The sequence below is a fragment of the Chanodichthys erythropterus genome, chromosome 13 (genome assembly GCF_024489055.1).
Source record: "Chanodichthys erythropterus isolate Z2021 chromosome 13, ASM2448905v1, whole genome shotgun sequence".
NCBI classification, from domain to species: Eukaryota; Metazoa; Chordata; class Actinopteri; order Cypriniformes; family Xenocyprididae; genus Chanodichthys; species Chanodichthys erythropterus.
The window spans coordinates 5,659,894-5,676,651 of NC_090233.1; the positions used below are offsets into that span (position 1 = coordinate 5,659,894).

General features: G+C 36.0%; 2 protein-coding genes across 2 annotated transcripts in view; one reads left to right on the top strand and one right to left on the bottom strand.

Annotated features, from left to right (window-relative positions):
• The window catches only part of tmem232 (transmembrane protein 232), a 32,338-nt gene extending 27,731 nt beyond the window's left edge, over positions 1-4,607 (top strand). The window contains exons 11-13 of the mRNA XM_067405909.1: positions 3,048-3,325; positions 4,174-4,252; positions 4,443-4,607. Coding sequence (XP_067262010.1) covers positions 3,048-3,325; positions 4,174-4,252; positions 4,443-4,592 — 507 coding nt within the window. The 3' untranslated portion in view covers positions 4,593-4,607. The remainder of the gene's footprint in view (positions 1-3,047; positions 3,326-4,173; positions 4,253-4,442) is intronic.
• Positions 4,608-6,925: 2,318 nt separating this feature from the next.
• The window catches only part of man2a1 (mannosidase, alpha, class 2A, member 1), an 85,230-nt gene continuing 75,397 nt past the window's right edge, over positions 6,926-16,758 (bottom strand). Inside the window, exons 21-22 of the mRNA XM_067405908.1 lie at positions 14,314-14,427; positions 6,926-7,081 (exon numbers count right to left, since the gene is read on the bottom strand). Of these exons, the coding sequence (XP_067262009.1) occupies positions 6,929-7,081; positions 14,314-14,427 (267 nt within the window). The 3' untranslated portion in view covers positions 6,926-6,928. The remainder of the gene's footprint in view (positions 7,082-14,313; positions 14,428-16,758) is intronic.

The following is a 16,758-nucleotide window of genomic DNA, read 5'->3' on the forward strand; positions in this document are numbered from 1 at the left end:
TCGCAGTTGACATAGTGAACGCAGTGCAGGCTTCCATGTTTATGTCCAAACGCCGGCTCAGTATTAGCCGACGCTGTACACGTGAGCAGCACAACATATGCGTCTGATGCTGACGCAGGAGCCGGACAATAATGAGTCGGTATTCGGACTCTGCTTGCCACAAGCATGTTTTCGGGAGGTGCTGGATAACTATTTGTACGTGTTCCTCTTGCAGGGACAGCACAACATTAGCTTGGTACATCAGTTATGTTTTCTGGTTGGATGGATCCAATTTTTATTGTGGAGGAGATGGATAAGACCATGCCAGAGATGTTCCAGGTCCTCCCAAAGCGCTATTGTCTGCTCCAGTCCTCCCCAGGTCAATGCTCAGTACCCATTCCGCCCCTTACCATGCCCACAACAGACCATAGAGCCAGAGCCCACTGCAAACTCAGAGACTGAGCCCGCCAAGAAGCTAGAGTCAGAGCAACTGCCAGAGGCCAGATTCGTCCTGGAGCCTGAGCCCCTTGTGGAGTCTGACCTGGTGCGTGAGCTGGCACCAGTGTCTGCCACTGTGGCATATTAGTGGAGTTCAAGGGTATGGATTGGAGTCCGCCCACACTCCCGTCGCTAAGGTACATTCACTAAGCTCGGTCCCCAATAGTAATTGATGTTCTGGATGATGAAGTCATGTTTCAAAGTCTCCAGTCTCCACTGGTCCTGTCCAGTCTCCTGTCTTCTTTATCATCATTGGTTCTGCCCAGCTCCAAGGAGGGGGTTGTACTGTCATGGTCATGCTTTATTGTTATCCTGTTTTCTTTGTCCCTGCTCTTCATTTGTTACCATAGCAACCATTGTGTTCATCTGTGTCTTGCTCCATTGTTTGGTCTATGTATTTAAACCGTCTGTTTAGTTGAGTTCTTTGTCTGGTGTCTTCAAGATTTAAGGTTGGGTTTGTGTTACGCCTGTGTAGTTTTTCTGTGCCTACTTATGCCATAGTGTTTTGTTTAGTTTAATAAAGATTGCTGTAAAAAGTTCCTATATTCACTTTACTGTGGAACCAACTCATGACTTGTGTCTTTATCATTTATGTTTTGATTAATTTAATGCATCCTTAAATTGAAAGTAACATTTTAAACAATATCTCAATGAACACAAAAACAATTTCCAAAATGTTGACAAGACTAAGTTTTATGAAACATCTGTTTAACTTATAACATGAAAGTAAGGTTAATAATATAACTTAGAGAGCAAAATTATAAATTTTACTCAAATGAGTACACCCCATTGAAAGTCTCTGGAGCAAAGCTAAATTTTAGACTACAAATGTCTAATTTAAGAATTCAACCACAGGTGAGTCTAATTATTCATTACACAGGTGTCCAGCAGACAGTTGACTATAAAAGGGTGTTAAAACCCCTTCCCATTTCATGCTGTCAGCAATGGCACCACATGGAAGAGAAATGTCACAAGACCTGAGAAAGAAAACAATTTCTTTACACCAGAAAGGTGAAGGCTACAAGAAGATCACCAAAGCTTTACTTATCAGTCAGAATACTGTAGCAAAAGTGGTACAAAAATTTTAAAAAGTCATCCACGGAAGTTAACACCTCGACAGGTGCGTCTTCTGATAATAAGGGTTGAAGAAAATCGGCATGCAAGTTCACTGCAGTTATCTAAAGAAGTAGAAAGCCAAACTGGAGTGACTATTTCCCATGACACAATACGACGTACACTGCAGAGGGATGGCATACATGGGTGCCGTCCACGAAAGAAGCCTCTTCTAAAGCCCAGGCACAAAAAAGCCCACCTAGAGTTTGCCAGGACCCATGCTGACAAAGATGAAGACTACTGGGACTCTATACTCTGGAGTGATGAGACCAAGATAAATGTTGTTGGATCTGATGGCTTCAAAACTGTATGGCGTTGCAAAGGTGAGGAATACAAAGAAAAATGCATGGTGCCTACAGTGAAACATGGTGGTGGCAGTGTCCTTATGTGGGGCTGCATGAGTGCTGCTGGTGCATTTCATTGATGGCATCATGGATTTACAGATGTACTGCTCTATACTGAAAGAGAAGATGCTACCATCATTCCGTGCCCTTGGTCATCGTGCACGCTTCCAACATGACAATGATCCTAATCACACATCTAAGGCCACTGTTGGATTTCTGAAGAAGAACAGGGTGAAAGTGATTCAATGGCTCCTGATCTGAACCCAATCGAACACCGATGGGGAATTCTGAAGAGACAAGTTCAGCATCACTCCTCATCCAGCATCCAGTCTCTAAAAGAGGTCATTCTTGAAGAATGGAAAAAGATAGATGTTGCAAAATGTCGCCAACTTGTTCATTCCATACATAGAAGACTTGGTGCTGTCATTAAAAATCATGGAGGCCATACAAAGTACTAGATGTAGTGGTTTTTGTTGTGGGGTGTACTCATTTTTGCATCACCCTAATTTGAGTAAAACTGAAAAATGTGTAATCTAAGTTATATTATTAAACTTACTTTCATGTTATAAGTTAAACAGATGTTATATTAAACTTAGTCTTGTCAACATTTTGGAAATTATTTCATTGAGATATTGTTTAAAATGTTACTTTTCAAAGGGGGGTGTACTCATTTACGCTGAGCACTGTATATACTGTAAATTTTAAAAGTAGTATGTTACCTGGCATAAACTAAAAGCTATTTAAAAGAAAGAATATTTTGTTTTGTCCCACCCCAACTTTGTTTCAGTAGGAAATACATCAGTACAGGAAAGTCTGTTGCATTTGTCAGATCATTTCATGAGGTCTTTACAGTGCTACCTACAAACAAACAAAAGAAAGCAGTTATGTTTTGTTAAATTTCACTCTAATCCAGCTAAATAATGCATGAAGCTTTTGTACATTCAGTCACAATTTTAAAAATTATATTGTGCCCAACACTGAGAAGACATGGTGAGGCATCAGGAAGCAAAGTATCTGAATATAAACAAAATGGATTCAGAACAAAATCTTAATTCAAACCTTTACATGATCAATAGAACCTGCAGTTTCTCCCTGTTATTATCTCCTTTCCAGGGTGATAAAAGGCTCCTGGAGAACCACAGAGAGAGGATGAGAAGTTCACACACAGTTGATGTGTGTGTATGTGCACAGAGCAAGCGGATCACTGGGCGGCTGGCACACACTCTTTCCCAGATCTGGCCTCCAGTTCAGCTCACTACACATTCTTCAAACCACCGACACAGAATGAAAACCACCAAAACCAGGAAAGAGGCAATTTCCACGGCCAGGGCTGGAGAAGGATGCCCTGAACCACATCAGACTATTATTAAAGATGCTCACAAGACACCAAGGTTAATCTTTTTCTTCTAAAAATTGCAGCTGTTACAATTTTTTTTTTTTTTTTCTGACATGGCATAGCAATATGCTAGTAAGATGCATGCTAATAACAACTAGTTAATAGTGAGAAGTTGAAAGGTTTGGGATCAGAAAGATTTAATTTTATTCAGCAAAGAAGCACTAAACTACAGAGCCTCTAAAGGGAAATTGTGAAGGAAAAAAATGGGATGAGATGGGGGGGAAATAATAGTCAATAAGAGAATGCAAAAGCATTGACTTATTATTTTTCCTCCAATCTCATCTAATTTAATTTTTCCATCACCATGTCCCTTTAGGGGCTCCATACTAGTGACAGTAAAAACAATGTTACAAAAGTTCTTTTGAGCTTTTTATTCATCAAAGAATCCTGAAAAAAAAAAACACTGATAATGATAAGACATGTTTTTTGAGCATTGAAAATTCAGACTTGCCATCACAGGAGAAAATACATTTTAAAATATATTAAAATGGACTCTTTTAAACTGTAGTGATATTTCATAATATTACTCTTTTTACTGTAATTTTGATCAAATAAATTCACCCTTGGTGAGCAAGAGACTTCTTTCAAAAACATCAAAAATCTTGCAGACTCCAAACTTTGATCTCATTTGCTTTTGTTAAATTGTATTATCTATCATTATACTATCTCTATATTATTATTACATTGGTCATTGAAAAACTCATATGACCATTTAATGTTTTAGTACCATGTTATAAATCAAAATTCCACAATACTACCATCTAATACCATCACTGAGTCATGGTACCTCTACAGTTCTTCATTTCATCTTTTTCATTTCAAATATGTGGCAAATTTGATCAGACAGGGCAAACGTGGAGTTTCTCATCTGGACCTGAGAACCAGGACTGATATCGATCTGATTAAAGTTGTGGAAGATCAAGTGAGTATTGCATTCCCTTTGATTCAGTGAAGTAATCCATCAACCGGTCAGAACTCTAAGCATTCTTAACTCAGTTTAGATATTAGCGGTACAGTAGCTGTTTTTTAATGGGACCCAAAGACTGGAGAGTTTGAAAAAAATGTGCAGAGAATTTCTAATAATCTATTGTTACACTTTCCAACATTTTTAGTGGCAAAAGGAATTGAAAATAATGTTGGAAAAAGAGGAAGAGATTGAAAAGACAGTGCTGGAAAAAAGAAAGCAAGAGGACGAGGAGACGATAATGAAGAAACGCATGGAAAAGGTCAAAAAGAACACAAAACCTTATGAGTTACCATAAACTAATATATGATTTTTACCTTTAAGTCTATAAAGCACTGAGAAATAGTGACAAACACACCCTTAAAACTGAAACAGATAAAAGACTGAACAATTTTTATTTTTTCTGTAACATTCCTTGTAAATGACAGACGGACAGAGAGACGACAGACATTCGTTGACTAAAATTGTAATTGGCAACTCTTGTAAAAAGATGCATACTCTTCAGATAGTCACCACACTGTTCAAGATTAAAAATAGAGGAATATTCTCACAGGGTCGGAAAGCATTGGCCAGCTTTCATTATCCTGATTAACTACAGTCACAGACCAATTTGGTCATAAAAGTGTGAATTAAGCAGCTAGCTGGAATACAGTGATCACAGCACTTCTGACTGACCAACAGAACGACACGCCAGTCGATATTTTCATAAAAGGAAAAAGAAAAACACGCTGAATCAACAAAAATCACAGTAGCAAAGTCAACAAATGATCATCATTCACACTCAAGACAAGCAGCCAACTCTGAAACAGCCTGAAACAAAACACCCCAAAAAAAGAGCACAAGACAGAAAATGGACTCCCTTTAAGAATAAACATCACAGAATGAAGGAAACGCATTTGTGAAAAACATTCATATCATATATCATTATGTGTGGCAAATCTACATATCAGAAAGCGTTTTAAGAACTTTGCCAGGTAAAATTGGAGAATTTCTGACTACAGGAAGTCTGTGACTTAAGCTCTAAAAAAATAGATCATTGTTGCATAAGACAAAAATGTACATTTGCATAGTTTGATTGTATAATAAATCTAGCTTTTCCATTTTTAAACTTAAACACAATCACATGAAGTTTATAATAACCATGACACCATTTTATGATCAAGCGCCCCTTCCAACTCAACCATTGTGAAAATTTATATTATTTATGCATGTTTATATTCATATAGCCTAATATATTAAATAAAAAAAATTCTCTGATAACTATCATCTCTGGGAACAATGGAATTAAATCTTCAATACACACACTTTAGTACAAGAACCACCCACCCACCTTTGGTCAATTTTTGTTGCTACTGAACCTATTTACAATCCTTAAGACTGAATAAAATAGACACATTAAGAAAAAAAGGTGACCAATATATAATATCTATATATTTAGAAAAAAACATAATGACAAAAACCACTTAAGATAGACACAAAATCTGAGGCTTAATCATCTAAATTTTAAGTCACATTAAAAGACCCATTTCAATGAATGTGATAAACACAAGTAACTTGCAGTCATTTGCATTGCTAGAAATTATCGAGGGACATTTAAAGAAAAATACGATGCCATATTACGATCTGCATACCTTTTCACAAATGTTTGATTGTTTTTTTTGAAGACTACAAAATTAAAACTGTCTGTCATTAGTGTTTTCTATGTTATAATCAACACTGAATGATAAAAATCATGTTCAGTTTTAAAATTACTCATTTTATCACATCCATTAAGAAAGACACCACCCTGTGAGACTAAGGCACAATTCAGAGTAAAAACTTTGGGATGGAAAAATAAAATAAAATAAAATAAAAATGTTCAATTTTAAAATAAAATAATGAATAATGAAAAAAAAAATGAAATTCAGGTAAGAACCCAATAAGTTTTCTATATTAAATTGGAAATTGTGAGGATATAAAATAAAAAAAAAATAATAATAATAAAATGGAAAAATAAAAAAGGAGTAAAATTCAGAGTAAAAACTTTGGGATGGAAAAATAAAATAAAATAAAATAAAATAAAAATTTTCAATTTTAAAATAAAATAAAAATAAAAAGGAAAAAATAAATAAAATTCAGGTAAGAACCCAATAAGTTTTCTATATTAAATTGGGAATTGTGAGGATATAAAATAAAATAAAATTTAAAAACATTTAATTTAAATTAAAAAAAAAAAAAAAAAGGGATAAAAAAAGAAAAAAAAAATGAATTAAGGAATTCAATCAATTTTCTATATTAAATTGGGAATTGTGAGGATAAATTGAACAGATCACTGATCAAACAAGCTTTTCTCTTCATCAAGTAACAGACAAGAAAAAAGTTTCTTGCACCATCTCCACTGCAGCAACACTTTAAAATCGTGCAACAACTTGTACGTTCCCAGTGAAAAACGTCAACTCTCAGCACAGTGAATCACACATAAGAAGCATCACGTTATGTTAAAATAACCTGAGAGAGCTGGTTGGGAATTCTTGGAGATTTCATATTGCACTTTGCTGTGAAGCTTAAGGTTTATATTGACAATCATTTGACGAGTCCTCGGCTAAAGGCAATAACCTTATGGCTCTCAAGTACGTGAGCCAATGTGACTGCGGCTCAGCTCAGCTGCAGGCGGTAAGTCCTGATTTCCATGGGTTTAAGGCTGATCTCCTGTGGGTTGGCTTCACTACTGTATGTGTGCATCAGAGACAGCGAGACAGGAGTGATGCTCTTCACCTTCAGATCTGTCAGGAGCTTCTCTAAATGAATCTACACACACACACAGCAAACACAGTACGTTGATTAGAGCATTTCCAACACAACATGTTCAAGCATGCATTGAGTCACGGCCTAAGACTTTGATTTTTCACTTGTACAAAGTGAGATGGTTAGCATTTCTGACAGTCTGGCAGGTTTATAAGCTAAGCCTGTGATTTAAGTGGAAAGTAAACAACTTTAATTTACTTATGGGGCTCTATCTGTAAATAGGTCATTTCGTTATTTACATGAACACCGTTGAGATGAAGTTTATCATTTTTTTGATGTTAAAACACTTTCTCCTGTCCTATCTTAATATACAGAGTTACTATGTAATCCATTGTATGTTGATTTCCATGTGGAGTGTAACTATGGTCGCAAGTTCCGTTGTTACCAGCATACTTGAACTATTTGGAATTTCCCAAAACCACAGTTCCAACAAACATTTGCAAACAACGTTGCAAACTTGCGTGGTTGGAACTACAGCTCTCGAGCTGTGGTTAGAAGCATTGTTTCTTGTTAGAATGACGTGAACTTAAATAGATCATGCTCTTGGGCACAATGAGCAAGCTAACATTCAGTACATTCTTTAGCTTTCATCCCATTTAAATATATTTATAAAACAGTTAGTTCCTGTCTTTGATTCTGATTGGTCAATAGCTGTTTTATTTACGATAAAACATGGCTATGACGGCTTCACCCAACGGTTCTGTGTATCACAACACAACACCTTTTTGCAACCACTCTTAGCAATGTAAACTGTTTGTTTTCAGTTGATATTGTTCATTAAAGCTTACTGTATTATGTAGAAGAGTATTGTTAGAAAGAGATTGATTGTGCGAATTTATTACCTGCATTCAGATTTAGCATTTTCCTTCAGGTCAGTCCTATGTGCATAATAAGATATCAGATTAAATGTCCGATGTATTATCTTGTCCTTTTAACATTTAAGAGGTTTTCCCATAACTGACAGCGCTAGTCAAAGCATTTGTCAGTTGCATCTTGTTCCGTGTTCACAACAATTCAGTCTTTTTAATGTAAAAATCTTTGCTACTGACTGACACACTCATAAAGATAGTCTTTGCTGCCATCTAATGCCATAATAATGTAACTTCTGTTGCTGTTCACGGTCAGGGACTATTTTTTTCAGGCGGAGGGAAGGCTTTTAGTGAAAGTTTACTTAATGAAAGTTGCATTGTTACATATTTTTGGCTTTAATATTTGTATTGTGTGGTAACCGTTTTATAAAAGCAATAAGGTACTCAAGGCAAGTGCTGTATTGTCAATAAGTCACGGCTGAAGGGGTTGCAGGCACTGCGCTTTGCGTCGTGCCTAACAACGCCCTTCAGCTGTGACTTACTCACAATACAGCACAGCCTCTCGTACCTTATTGCTTACATATATACATTTTTATCTTTATATTTTTAGCATGTCAACAATCAGTGCTGTTTTTGGCATGTGAATAAATACAAAAGGGAACCCCGTAGTATGATGTAAGAGGGAACATGTGATGAATCAAACATCAAATAAAGCAAAACAACAGGGAACAAAAACAGTGAAGTATTCCTCAGTTCATTACAGCAGCATGTCAGAGAAATTAAATTGTGGACAAAGCTGCTGACTGAATGAACTGCACGGGAATAAAATTGTATGCCAAATACTGCATGTTAACATGACTGAAAAATCAGTTGTTCATGTAAATGAACTATAATAAATACATTAACGACAGTCCTATATTGTTGAACTACCGTGGTTCAAACAACAGAGGTGTGACCGGTTTTGGGAAACAGTCGTGACTAGCTAGTTAGTTCCTATAACAATGCATCATATTATAGTGGTTAAGTAGTGAGATACGTTGTTGTACAGGAAACGGGTGGTGGAATAATGTCCCATTTACATGGACAACAGGAAGACATTTTATTCTTTATTTGCAGTATGTAATTGGCATACACAGTTCGGTCAGTAAGCAGCTTCTCCACAATGTAATTTCTCCATGATGCTGCTGTAAATAAAGAACATCTACAAAATAACGAGCATCTGACTCTAACTTCTAGATTTTTGTTTCCTTTTCATGTTCAATGGTGGTTAACAGTTCAAAGTGGGTGCTAAGAAAAATAACTTCAATACTCTGCAATTATTGCATTGTACTCATTTAATTTTCCATTTTGTGCAGTTATTAAAGGATAAGTTCACTTTCAAATGAAAAGTACCCAAAGCTTTACTCACCCTCAAGCCATCCTAGGTCTATATGACTTTCTTCTTTCTGATGAACACAATTGGAGATATATTAATAAATATCCTGAAGCATCCGAGCTTTATAATTGCAGTGAGCGGGATCAAGGAGTATGAGCTGAAGAAAAGTGCCTTCCATCCACATCCATCCATCATGAACATACTTCACACGGCTCCGGGGGGTTAATAAAGGCCTTCTGAAGCGAAGCGATGTGTTTATGTAAAAAATAAATAAATAAAGTATTCAAGTTATGCGTAAGCTTTTTGAACTGAGAGAGTTTTACACTTTCTTCGTAACTTGAATTTGGAAGGCGGGCTGGTAGATATTTTACTTTATAACTTGTTAAATATGGATATTTTGTTTCCGAAGGCCTTTATTAACCCCCCAGAGCCATGTGGAATATGTTTATGATGGATGGATGTGGATGGAGACACTTTCTTCAGCTCATACTTGTTGATCCCACTCACTGCCATTATAAAGCTTGGACGCATCAGCATATTTATTAATATATCTCAGATTGTGTTCATCAGAAAGAAGAAAGTCATATACAACTAAGATGGCTTGAGGACGGGTAAAGCTTGGGGTAATTTTTATTTGAAAGTGAACTAATCATTTAAGCATGGTATCAATTTCGCTGAACATCTTTATTATTATATTATCAGCCCTCTGAATCAATAAAGGTTTATTGAAACTTGTCAACTTACAGTCCCATAGACATATGTATTTATTATAGACAGTTCCACCTAATGGCTGAAACAGATAATGAGGAGTGAGCTAAATGAAGGAACGCGCTTGTGCTTTTAAACATGTGAACAAAATGGAAAGGAGTGCTGGTTTTAAAATTTGAACTTTTACCTTGACAGATTATCCAATGACACCCTAACCCTACCCTAACTCTACCCACAACATAGTGTGGCCCAGATCCGGGTCACATCTAGTACATGTGGATTACACGCGGACCAGATGTGGACCGGATCTGGGCCACACTATGTTGCTGTCAGGGTATCCCCCAACTCCATTAGATGTCCAGAGAGGTGGAGCTGGACATCATTGGACTCTGCAGTGAGTACCACTTGCAGCAAGCTCTGGCCTAACGCCACCACTGCTTATTTGATATGCACATGCCCACTCTTCAAAAAACAACACTTTCATTCTCTTGACAAGCTAAACGATGTAGAATGAAATTTGTACCTATTTGGAATAAAAGATATAGATGTACTGAATGTCAGTTTTCTCATTTTGCTCAAGAGCACGAGATATTTAATATAATCCACATCAAACTAACAGAAAATTCTCACATGCCAAGAGCTGTAGTTACAACCACATAAATTTGTGATGCTGTTTGCAAATGTTCATTGGAAATATGTTTGTTCAGGAAACAAAGGCTTCTTGAACTATGTTGATAAAGGCAGACCTTGCGATCACAGTTCAATAACAATGCTTTTTGGAAACACATCACAGCCCAACACAGCAACATCGGCTCAACCAATGGTGTGAGTTTGGGATGTGGGAAAGTTCAACCATTTGCAGATATTTGCATATTATTTTTACAATTTTGTTTAGAAATTACACACTTCATTACATTATATTATATAACTGATCGTTCAGATTCTGAAATTTGTTTGGATGTGCTCAGGGCGCTGTAAAATAGCCGATATAAACAAACTTAAAACTTCAAACAAACTTCAAAAAAGGACACAAAAGAACCATACAAGTAGTCCATATTACCCTGAAGCCATATAATGCTTTATCTGAGGAGCAGATTGAAATTTATGGTGTTAATCATCGACATGTACATCCACGCTAGCTCACCTTGACGTGCTTGTGAGAATTTATTAGTGAAGTTAAGCAGTGCTGTCCAGTTCATAAACAAAACTTTTTTAAGGCCAATTTACACTGCACCAATATATGGCAACATACGCTTCATCAGGTTTTGTAGGATCAGCGTGTTACGTCTGTCAGTGGCTATGTTTACATGCACCCAAAAAATCCATTTTTAATCGGATCAATCGGATTGAAAAACGTTCATGTAAATACCTTAATCGATCTGGTTGAGCTCGATTCGAATAAAATTTTGATCGGATTGGAAGGGGTGGTTTATTCCTTTTCTAATCCGATCCAACAATTACCATCTAAACGCTTGAATCCGACTACTTTCTCAATCGTATTCAGAAGTCTCTGGGGCACATGAGCAGTGCAATGTTGGTACACATTACACAGTGCGTAAATGCGCAAGTTCACGTTCACATCTTTCGTTGTAAAGATGAATGCCAAAAGGCAGTGGCATAGCTGTATACCTTCGTCCTAATATTGGAAATCTTTCCATTTTAAAACAAGAAGGAGAGCCAATGGATATCACACAAGAAGTAACGTGCAAACTTTGCGCAAGAGTTATGCCGGTGAGCAGTCTGACACTGCATTAACGGAGCATATTCTCTCAGAGGCGAATTTCAACATAATATGCTGATAACGGTATATAACTGTCTTAATTTATTCCATCATTTCTCTTGTGGCCATACACATAGTGAAAGAAATCAGAATAATAATATTTCGTGTTAAACAGGTTGTTTTTTTTAAGTAAAGCTGTGCTTAATTTTTATTGATGACTGCGGTGTTAGGAAATATTATAGCCTACACTCTTAATAATTTTAATTAGGCCTATAATTCACTGTATAATAGACCTAAAAAAAATGATGATAGCTATAGCCTAATCTTTTATTATCCTCACAGCACGTATAATATTAATTTAATAATAAAAGAAGCCGAACCTAATAGTTATAATGATAGACTAGAAGAAAGTAACAGGTCTGCATTAATTGGAAATACCAAATCCTCTTAATATTGCCATGATATTGCTTTTGACAATATCTCTGGCTATCGTCGATACATGATCATCGTCTGTTGAGTGTTACTGCAAGTGTGATTGATATGATGTCACACATGCAGAGCGCGTGCGCAAAAGTTTGAATCGGAATGTATATAAAATTCATATAAACGGATATTTGAATCAGATTACAATGTTTAGAGTAAATGTAAACAGATTTGCAGTTGGATTCAATTCATTCGGATTGAAGAAAATTGGTGCATATAAACGTAGCCATTGTCTGTTGGCATCTGTCGGAGCTTGATTTCACCAACTCAATATGCTGAATCTGCACTTGGGTCATGGTGGAATGTCAGAGAAGTGACGTACTGTAATCTGGTGATTGTCAGCATTGGTCGCCATCTGTCGATGCAGTGTGAATTGGCCTATTTTTAATGAATCAGCTGATATGATTCACAAAACTGGTCTGAATGATTAGTTCTCATGTTCAACACAGTGACTCAATATTTTTCAATTAGTGGTCGACCACAATATTGTTTTTTTGATGGCCCATGCCTTGGAGAGTACGGTGGCCGATATGAAGCCGATATATATATCATTTATAATTATAATTTAAATGAATTTTACTTAATATTTAATAAACTACAAAATAAATAGTTTGAAAATTTATTAAAAAGTAAATATGAAAAGTAAACAGACTTATAAGGCCTATGTTAGATGGCAACTTCTTGATTCTATAATCCTATTACAGTATTTTTCACAAATAATGAAATTGTTTAAAAAATATCAATAAAAAGTAAGTAAACTGTATCTGGGAACTCTGTAATTTGATAAATTTGCGCTCACTGGGATATATATTTTAAATAAAGACAAAGAAATACTAATTTTACATACAGCACACATTGAAAATAAAATAAATATGACAGAGTGAGCAACTGGATATAGTGCAGCATAGTTTGAAATCGAGTGTTTGTCGATCGTGCGTCTCTCTCCTGTCCACATTCAATTCACGCTGACCGACCGTAACGCACAGAGCAACAGCTTAATGCAGGTTACAAATGCGCACTTCAGAAGATCTCACAGCTGGATTCGACTAAGTCTGAAAGGTTTGTGAAATTAAATGTTTATTAGATATTCAAAGATTTGTTTAAATTATATAAATGCGTATTTGCTGACTGCTAACGCTAAAAGAGAAAGTATTACAGTCAGGGTTGCCAGGTTTTCACAACAAAACCCGCCCAATTGCTACTCAAAACTAGCCCAATTGCGTTTCAGTGGAGTCCACTGAGTAAAAATCGCGTTCCGAGGGGTAAAATCCACATTTTTGGTGGGGTTCCCCTGGTGAAATTCGCACTCCAAGGGCTAATTATCATGTTATTTGGGTTTGCTTCAACCTGTTGACATGAAAAACAAACCGCGGCAAGTGTTAATTCTTGGCAACACTGATTAACGTTACAGTGTTTGCCTTTCTGTTACTAATAATAGAAAAGCAAACGCTATATAATACTTTTCTTATACCGTTTACTATACTTGTTCAATAGTTCTATCTAATAATAATGTATTAGACAAAACTGTTAAACAGAGACCGTAAACTAATGAAGACAGAGAATGCAGCGCTGTGTGTTCAGGCACTGGCGTTCTCAGTATGGTCAAAATATAAGTCCTACTTCCTACACATCAGCCAAACAGAAACACATATCAGCCGATGTCAATATTTGAAAAGTGCCAAATATCAGTCGATATATCCATGGTGATAAATAAATCGGTCGACCATTAATTTCAATAGCAGCAGTTGTCAAGTTAAAAGCTCACTGGAGGGGAAGATTTTCGGTGAATAACTTAAATTTAGGTTTGTTTCTCACCCAAAAATTATTACATGACTTTCATATCACTTTTATGGTACTTTTGTGTCCTTTTGTAAAACTTGTACACTCTAGTCTCATTTCATTGTAAATGGATGGAAGAAAATTACCACTAAGATCTCCCTTTTATGTTCTATGGAATATTGTTTTTGTTTTTTTTGTTTAAAACACATTTTCATTTTTGAATAAACTATCCTTTGGGAACAAATGTAAAACATTTTTAAATATAAGCCTCAAGTTCTTCCAAAATTAAGTAGCAGTGATGAGACTCTCTTTGAATTTTTGATGTGTGTCTGTGTGTGGGAAGCCGCGTGATCTGCTTTACCTTGCCACGTGTGGTGGCACACAGTAGGCCAGTGTTCCGATTGGAGAAACCACAGTCAAAGCCTTTTCTGTGCAGTATCAAAGCAGCTTGCTCGGATGGACCTCCCCCTTCCTCCTGCGAGAGAAACGAGATGGAGCCTCAGGCCGCATAAACACAACACTGTTTCTTCTCAACACGCACACACTGAGCCAATTATGGAGCGCTGCTTTGCACTCATCAGCTGCAGCTCAGCATCACAGTGAGAGTCTCTCCCATCACAACTTGATGGAAAGAGCCTCTCCTTGAGACATCAGAAAACAAAGGAACTTAAAGCAATCGTCCTGGTTCGATAACTCAAGCTTTATCAACAGCATGTGACAGGCTGACGATTTCGAGATACTTTCAACGACCTTCGGTTTGTAAATCAAACAAAGATTGCATTTACAGTAATGCACTTACACTGGATTGATGGGGCAAGGCATTCTGGGGGGGTTCAAAGTGGAAATGAATTTTCACTTATTTTTTTATGAAGCATACATATTAGATCTGATGTTTATTATTTGAGCTGTGCAAAGCTGGATTTCAATAAAGTTGCTTGCTTTATTGATGTAACTCTTCTTTGGGTGGAGATTTATATATTTCAAGGGGTCATGACATGAGAAAGAAAATTTGCCTTGATCTTTTGACATATAAGAGGTCTTTGTACCAATAAACATCCTGCAAGTTTCATAGCTAAAAGGGTTAGTTCACCCAAAAATGAAATTTCTGTCATTACTTACTCTCATGTCATTCCAAACCTGTAAGACCTTCGTTCATCTTCAGAACACAAATTAAGATATTTTTTTGAATTGCTGTCCATAGACAGCAATTCAACAACACTTTCAAGGTCCAGAAAGACATTGTTCGATGTGACTACAGTGGTTCAACCTGAAGCGACGAGAATACATTTTGTGCGCAAAAACAAAACAAAAATAACGACTTTATTCAACAATTTTTCCCCTTCCCTGAATAAAGTTGTTATTTTTGTTTTATTTTTGCGCACAAAATGTATTCTCGTCGCTTCATGACATTAAGGTTGAACCACTGCAGTCGCATGGACTATTTTAATGATGTGGACCTTTCTGGACCTTGAAAGTGACCTTAAAACGTCCTCCTCATTATAAACAAAGCATTCATTTAATCAAGCTCGAAAAACAGCTTGTTTTGATATTGGATGACCTGTAAGTTGGTTAACGGCTGAAATTTGCCTTTAATGCATGCAAGCGTCACATCGCGTCAAAAGCAAATATAACCTATATACAGTATATAGATGCGTATTCAGTTTCTGACTTACTCCACACACTTGAGTCTTACAGAGTCCGTCGACAGGAAAAATTAAAGAGTGAAAGAACGTTCGCTTTGACGCATCCAGTTTAAACAGCATCTCTGTATAGTCTTTGGATACCAGCGTCAGAAACGGGAGGATGATTTATGGTTTAATGGTTTCCTGGATCATGTTGAAGGATTATATGTTTGTTTGGAGCATTTTATTTTGTAAATGAGTGTAATGGAGATTTTCCAAAGAAACTTGAAAGATGAAGCCAACTGTATTGAATCTGACAGCAGCTAAAAACTTTAAGTAATCACAATCCATAAATAAATGATTTCATAATGCTTTGTCTGTAAATGATGGTTTTCTTCATATATTATACATGAACATAAGTTAACCTTAAGGAACATATTAAAATAATAAAAAATCTGTGTTATGACCCATTTAAACAGTCTGTTTCTGGTATTCTTGCGTGTATAATGTCACAGATAGCGCATTTACAGACTATGAATGGTCATAATGTGTTGAAATACTGGATTAAAACTAGTGATACACAAAAATGAATTTTTTACTGAAATATCAAAACTAGTTTTCATTTTATTCATAAAGTTTATTTAATAATCAATTAATTGGATTTAGTTGTATATCAAATTGAGCTGTATATAAAAATTTAAACTGCACACAAGGCAGTTTTTATATAATTGTTTTAATGATATCATTGTTTCTTTCTACTCCAATTCATTCTTGAAATATAAACAAACAGTGGCTGTACTAAAAAAAAACATGTAGATTTATGTTTAAGTAAAAATATAATGAATATGTAATATAGTGCAAATGTTCAGCAAAAAGCTCCTCCTTAGAGTTATTTTTCTAGCTGACTAAAGAGCTTTCCCGAAGTAAATGTACAACATTACATGATATATTGTTTACAAGCTGTATGATTGACGTTTTTCTGTGGTTGAAGCAGATTAAATGATTGAGTGATTACATGAGATTCAGTAAGTTGTACTGTTTCTTTTAATATACCTTCTGATGTTCATTCATGTTTATTTCATGCTACAATAGTAAAGAGAAAGAGATAATCGGATCACGTGCGTTCTGTCACGTTGCATTGAAGAGCATCAAAACCTTTATTGTTTGATGTTTAATGTCACCAT